The sequence below is a fragment of the Solea solea genome, chromosome 13 (assembly GCF_958295425.1).
Source record: "Solea solea chromosome 13, fSolSol10.1, whole genome shotgun sequence".
Taxonomy (NCBI): Eukaryota; Metazoa; Chordata; class Actinopteri; order Pleuronectiformes; family Soleidae; genus Solea; species Solea solea.
The window spans coordinates 20639688-20647105 of record NC_081146.1 but is presented as its reverse complement, the minus strand read 5'-3'; the positions used below and the strand labels follow the sequence as shown (position 1 = coordinate 20647105).

At 37.3% G+C, this 7418-nt stretch overlaps 1 protein-coding gene across 1 annotated transcript in view; it reads right to left on the bottom strand.

Moving 5' to 3' along the window:
- Nucleotides 1–3498: 3498 nt before the first annotated feature.
- ascc3 (activating signal cointegrator 1 complex subunit 3) overlaps nucleotides 3499–7418 on the bottom strand; it is a 96742-nt gene continuing 92822 nt past the window's right edge. The window contains exons 40-42 of the mRNA XM_058648080.1: nucleotides 6701–6907; nucleotides 5907–6082; nucleotides 3499–4744 (exon numbers count right to left, since the gene is read on the bottom strand). Coding sequence (XP_058504063.1) covers nucleotides 4615–4744; nucleotides 5907–6082; nucleotides 6701–6907 — 513 coding nt within the window. The 3' untranslated portion in view covers nucleotides 3499–4614. The remainder of the gene's footprint in view (nucleotides 4745–5906; nucleotides 6083–6700; nucleotides 6908–7418) is intronic.

Genomic DNA, 7418 nt, shown 5'->3' with positions numbered 1-7418 from the left:
ATCTCTCTCTCTCTCTCTCTCTCTCTAGTTCTCTGAGGGATCTAGCGCGGTGACAGTCAGCTAAATGGGATCCAGCCCGCGGATACTTTAGCTCTGATTATATTGTGAGGAGATCACCGCTGTTTTCCCTCCAAACATAGAAACATGGAGAGAAGTTTCAGCACATCCATCTCCTCGTGTAGGACAGAGCTTGTTATCATTTATCACTGCAGCATAAACACACCAGCTGTGAACTTCATAATCCCCATTTCCCACAAAATCTAAATGATTACTTTTGTTATTTTATTATAATAGCCTGGTAGGTATTTTATAGATGTGTGAACTGGGTTTCAGACCTGGTCAAATGTATTTCTAATATAAGCCATTAAAGCAGAGGTCTCAAACTTGTGGCCCGAGTGCCATATGTGGCCCCCAAATTATGCAGCCGGTCACTTAATATCATGTCATAATCAAAACTCTTCCTCATAAACACAGTGGGTATATGCTGACGTGATATGTTTATATTGTTACAACAACAATAATAATAATACAATTATATTAATTATATGCATACACTTGATTTATGCATATGCATATATTTGATTTAATGTTTAAAAATAAAAATTTTTAATTATTAATTCATTTTATATGGTTTGGTCATTTGGATTCATTTTGTTTTTTTGTAAAAATAAAAAAATATATATACATCAAATATCAAAACAAACTCACATCTGGACGACCATCTGAGATTTGAGAGCAATGGTGAATAATAAAAAAAAGTATTTTATAGGAAGTAAATATATTATTATTATTATTATAATAATAATTATATATTCTTTTAATTTCTCAGTAATGCTACTCATTTGTTAAGTGCCAACTTTATGGTTCACATTTTCTGCACTTATAAAACCCTTCAATACTAATTATAAATTGGTGTAAAAATACAGAAAAGTTGTTAGGTTCTTTTGGACTATCTGAAAGTTTTTCTAACTTGAATTATGTAATTATAAAACTCAGGAGCTAATAATAAGTTTCTGGTGCCACTGCAGTCACTTCCTGGAGCTACATATCCTTTCATTTGAGTTCATATAAAAGGAGATTGATAGTGTAGGTCACCACAGGATTGTAGCAGCTGAGTCAGTAACATTTTATGTTAATTTTCTGCAAGCTATCGTTTCAAGTCTCAGGCCTTTCATTCTAACAGGGAGAAATACTGTAGTGTCACATATTGTGCCAGTGTCTGCTGGCTCATAGGACATATGAAGAGGACTGAGCCATAGTTCATTTCATCCCTAATGCTTCTGTCATTTCTATTGAGTGGAAAAGGTACATACAGGAGAGTAATGTGCTGCTGTAAAACCTCTGAGCTCACTCTGAAAAGACTCACCATTACTGCAGCTTTGCTTGTTGACACTGAAGCAAACAGAGGTGGAATTATTCTGCCCACATGTGTTTGACTTGAGACGATGTCTGCGCTCTGATATCAGAGGTGTGACATGTAGCACAGTATGTTGCGCATGCCCACCCCACCGTGTCAACTCGGGTTACAGAATCCACTTCTGTGACCACATCTGCTACATCCCTTATCTCCAGTACAACAGTGACGCCTCCTCCTCATCTGGTGTTAAAACCTTTAAAAAAAAAAAAAAAAAAAAAAAAAAAGGCAGAAAAAAGGTGCCACATTCCAACCTTTAACAGGCTGTTCATATGGGAAACAGGACATGACAGCATGGAGGTCAAGTTGATACTGTAGATGAGGGTATGTTTGTTATTCATATGCACATTATATTATAACAAAAAACACTTAAGTCAAAGCCCCTCTCACACCCCAAAAACAAACCACCAAGAAATAAACCCCTGAACTATCCCTTAAATCTCTTTAGCAAAGGGAAATGGGAATGCAATATAAGCACCAGAACTGAGTGACCTGGACCTTTTCACAGCAGCCATTTTGGCACTTAAAGGGTCCAGTTTATTTTAGGTGGAATTATTTAATTATTTCACTTGGCAGAAATTGAAGATATAAACAATTAAACATAATTTGTGTAAAAGTGTAAAATCACCTGATTGTATGAATTGTTTTTCCATTACCCAGGAAAGAGACTTTTATGTATATCTACAGTCTGTATATAGATCTAGATATATAGATATATTGGCCAACCATGTTTTTACAACTAAATATGTTTTGAGTTTTGATGCTTAAGTCACTACATAGGTCCTCCAACACACTTGGAAGGGAAGAGTGAGGTGAGGAATATTCAGCTTCAAATAGAACGTCACTCAAAAGAGTCTCAACCCCGTATTTAAACCTCCTGTTACACTTGTGTATTATACTGCTATACACCAATGTCTCACGTCTCTAAAAAATATTTACATCATAAATTATTTATATATTTTTTTTACATCATATTTAATGACTGAAATGAAATGTTATAAATCAAAAAAAACTGAACTTAAAAAATAAATAATACAAAGTCATTAAGCACGCATAAGATCTATCTTTCCTTAAAAGGCTTATGGCCATTACGACTGGTGCATGCTTTCATATTTATCTTATGTTCATCTGGGTTGCACATAATGGCTTCAGACTAACGTGCTACAACGTGTACTGATCTTGTTTAAATTACGGCATACTTAATTGTTCTGATTAGTGCGAGGCCTGGCTCAGGGAGTCTGCCTTACATACTTCTATTAATAGCCAGTGTAGGTGTAAATAACATTGTGTGTGAAGGCATTTGATTTCCCACCTCTCATTAAAGCACTATCTGGACCTTCAGAGCTCTTCATGTGCTAAAAGACACAGACAACAACAAAATGAACATTGTTAATACTACTAATAAGCTGTAACAGTTGTTCATTAACCGATGTATTCATATAGAGTGTATATAGTATAAAGAACCAGTGCTGTGCACTTATAGACATGTGATCAACAGCACTGCTGCTGGCAGGAGTTAAAGAAGACCTTAACCTGCAGTTAATTAAGCAATGTTGTTGGACGTATGATCACCAGTAAAAAGACACTTTTCTTCCACACATTCTTGACTATAAAGAGTGAGCACCTACTTTACCTACAATGCGAATAGACCACTAATAATGTGTTGGGCGATGTGGGCTTGCAATGTAAGTAATTACTTCATATTTAATGTGCGAGGCAGAGTAGCTGGAAGATGGGTAGAGTGAAAAATTCTACCAATCAATAAAAAATGATGACACATGGTTAGAACAGGGATGTATTTCCCAGGTATCGCCGCATCCTTTGGGGACGACATGACCTAAAGCTAATATCCAATAGATCAAAAGATAATAGGATAGTATCACATGTGAGAGGGCATAACGATAAAGCCAGGAAGTGTATGTGATGTACAGTATGTAATGCATATACTGTATGTGTTAGACTCTAAAACCGAACTTATTAGAGACAGAACCTACATAATTCACTGAGTCATTACAATACCAACATTACCATAACTTCTGTTCCATGTTGCCAAAAAGATACAGTAAACAAAAAAGCACTGGAGGTTGTTTCAAGGTGGATTTATTTATAATATCAAAAGTATGTTTTTCTTTTTTCCAGTCTTCTTAAAGAAAAAAAACTTTTTTTTATATACATTGCATTTCTGAATCCATCATCCATGGTCAGACCAACACTGAGTCATGCAGACCACATACTTACTGTTATGCTACTTACACAGTGGGTCTTAACCTGGGCTTCATTTACTCATGACAGAGTAGCTTCTGTCATGATTCTTGCCTGGAATTTATCTTTTTTTTTGGGTAAATGTTAGGGGCTACATTTTCCCACACAAACAACAGGTATGTATACTGAATATAGTGTAATCGGGGATTTCGGGGATGAGTGATCTTTGAAGGACTTGTTGACTGAAACTGAGCTCCCTCCCCCCATACACACACAAAGTGGAAAAGCTGGCAAATATAGTTTTAGATTTAGCTTTTAACATTTTCCTGAAATCACGTGGTGGGTGGGCTATAGGTGAGAAATATTATTTCCTGGAGCTTTTAACTCAGTTAAGTTTCCGTAAAATGTACGCGTGAGCCCAGGGAGGGAAAGCAGCAAAAAAAAACAAATACCCTGACTTGTGCATACTGCCTTCTTGCTTAAATGTTTCCAGAAATGTTCCCGCTGTTGTGGATTTGTCTAAATAGGGGCAAAATGCAGAGGATTCTCAAGAACTGAGGACTGGTTCTGTTCAATCTTCTCAATATGTTGTGACTTATGCAGTGTGTGAATAACTTTGACAGGGACTTCTCAAACGGTACAAAACTATTCTTCATTCTTCAATAAAATCAAATCTAATATGTGTTGTTTTTTTCCCCTCGCTGAATTTGAACAATCTAAGAAATTTCAAGTAAATGAGGCACAAATTTAGCCTTGATAGACAACATGCAATGCGGTTATAGCACACAAGCAAGAGGTGAATGTCACTGCCATTGCTTGAAATGGTTTAATGAAGTAAAAGTCGACTAACACAGAACTGTAAACTTCAACCTGTCTTTGTGAGATAGTCACTGGGAAAGTGTTCACACAGTGAGATAATAATGTCTGGAAACGGTTACTGTGTTTCTGAATCATCTGTCGATCGCTGTAGAACCTTTTTTTGTTGCTTTCCTCGGCTGTCACTTCGAGTCGGACACCTCTGTGTTGACCTGGGCAGCGATGCTGGCAGGTGTTACGTTCAGGCGGACGTCGTACTGCTGGTCCAAGCCCAGGTAGCTGTCACTCATCAGGTACATTGTGTAGATGCACCTGAAACCACAAGTTACATGGATCAATCGACAGGCCTAAAAAGAAAATAATCTGGGGAAAATTACCCCACTGGTGAGATTACAAGAGCCAACAGCTCTGTTCTGTGTACACACAAGGTAACGGCACACGCTCACATTGTAGTGTCCAATTAGCATGCATCACAGGACGAGCATTAACTGCAATGTTGTTTTTTAATGTCAAAGAAAAAAGAGAAAAAACACAGCTTCCCCTAGATATAAGACAACCTCATTAGTTTTAGTTTAGTTATTAGAGTTCAGGATACAAATATGTGTATGTTATTGTCTTATAAAAGTTATAAAAGCAGTGAAATTCTCTATCCAGGTTTAAGATACCGATGTATATAAAATAAACAAAAAATGTAATTGAAATTGGAGATAGAAATGACATGGAAAAACAACGTGTTAGGGTTAACGTTGAAAATAGTATTTGTATTTGTAAGGCAAATGGGTATACACTGATAAATGACAACATTAAAACAGATAACTTATTTGAATGTCATGGCTGAAAGATGAAAATATAACACCTATACCATTTTCTGATAGCACTCTTCTGAGCCACAGACTTCTACTGTTGAAGTAATTCTGCTGGAATAAAAATAACTTGCGGACCAAATCAACATTAAACTGGAAATTAAACCCCCCACACATGCTCCCTTTACTGATATTTGAGTAAAACTAGTGTCCAGCTGTTAGATTAAACTACTGAGCCTAAACTAAATATATCTGAGCCCTTTTAAAGAGTACATCTTACACTCTTTGAAGGTGAAAATGTGAAGACATTTATCTTCTAATGAGATGTGGTCAATGCCCACACAGTCTATTCCCCCCTTTTATGAGGTGGGGAATTGAAAGCAGTGAAATCATCTACAAGTGATTGCATGAATGATTTATTAACAGAACCCACAGAGGATGAATCAAACGCTGCAGTTGTAAGACGCCTTTCAGATGTTAATAACATTTTGTGAATGTAGTGACGAGCGGGGTACCATGTCACAATTTGAAACCTTGTTAGATTTGTTTGTTAAATCAATGTGAACGTGTTTGAACTAATACACTAAAGCGTGAGAATAATGTTGCACAACTGCCAATGTATTCCCTCAGTGCGTTGGGAAAGCTTGCATTTGTGTATTGTGAAATCTTACTTTCCAGTCTTCTCCGGTGTGAAGAAAGCCACAGACACCGACGAGTGGTTGCGCACATATCCGACCCGTTTGAGAGCCACCAGCTCCCTGCGATCCACCTCCCCCATCACAAGGAACCAGCCTTCGTCCTTCGCCTTGGGAAATCTGGGGGCTTGGGCCTTACTGTCCTGCTTCCTCTGAAACAAAAAGACAACGGGTCCAATAGTTTATCAGTAAGGCTGGCTGAAGATGAGATCCCCTGCTGTGGTGCCCTTTTCATTATCAGAGAACAAAACTGGCGCAAGATACGATACATGACTGAATGCTACATGTGAAGCTGGTTAACTTATCAAATCCAAAACTGAACGAAATTCACATACAACTTTTGAATCATTATTGTGGTAAAGATATAGGAGATATTATTTAAAGCTCTCTGGAAATCATTTTTTTTTTTTCTCAAATCAAATTCCCCGAAAACAATCTCTCTCTGGTGTTATTTGTCACTAACCAATTTGCAAGTGAAATTTTGATATGTGGAATTCACATGTCTAGACTTTCTAAATCAAAATACAAAAAGCAAATACAGGCTGGCAGCCTTAAACTAGCTAACCAAAGTTTGAGTTTTATGTTAATTTGCTGTTGTGAGCAAAACAACTGATTGTATAAATGTATACAAATAAAAACCTAATGTCATCTTTCAGTCATATGTTCACTCTCTTTGGTCTCCACCAACTCCTGAGAAGATAAGATGTAAAATGTTTGGTCACTGTTGCATCATGTATTGTCTTGAAAAGACGGTATGGGGGCAAACTGACCCTCTGTTGGCCCAGATTGATGCGTCTCAGTGACACCTGCAGAACATACTCCTGGTCGGCGTGGACAGGCAGCCAGCTGCTGTCGTCTCTCAGGTTTCCTCTTGCTGCTGGTAGAGGACGCTCCGTTTGCTCCTGGCTCTCCTCCCACCAGCCCTTCACACTCATTTTGACCTCCAGCACTGGGAGATGACTCAGGAAGGACCATATCTGACATGATGGGAGAGAACGATAAATGGGTAATAAGAATTAATATAATACAACCAGAACTGTGAAACCACCAGCTTTGTTGTTTGTATGTCTGTCAAACTGTGATCATTGGCATTAGAAATGGAATGAAAGATGTTCTTGTATATTAGCAAACTGACAATGAGTTTAACTCAAACAACATGTGTACGTAATTCATGTTTTGAATAAAACTGGTCTAATACACCTTATTCACAGCAGATACATACATACTTGACAGTGACTTTAACCTGTAGATGCTGTTTGTTATTTTGAAACTGCATTCAACTTTCCCACATCTTCTGGATGGGGTTCAATAACATGATTGAGAAATAACTATACTGTACAAATCTACTGGTGACCTACGACTTTTGCACATAACTGTACATGTTGGAATCAACTTGTCGTTTTTTAAGTGACCTAAAGAAAGTATATCACAAATCCAATCCCTATATCCATACAATAATAATATAATAATGTGTCAATAAAGAGGTGC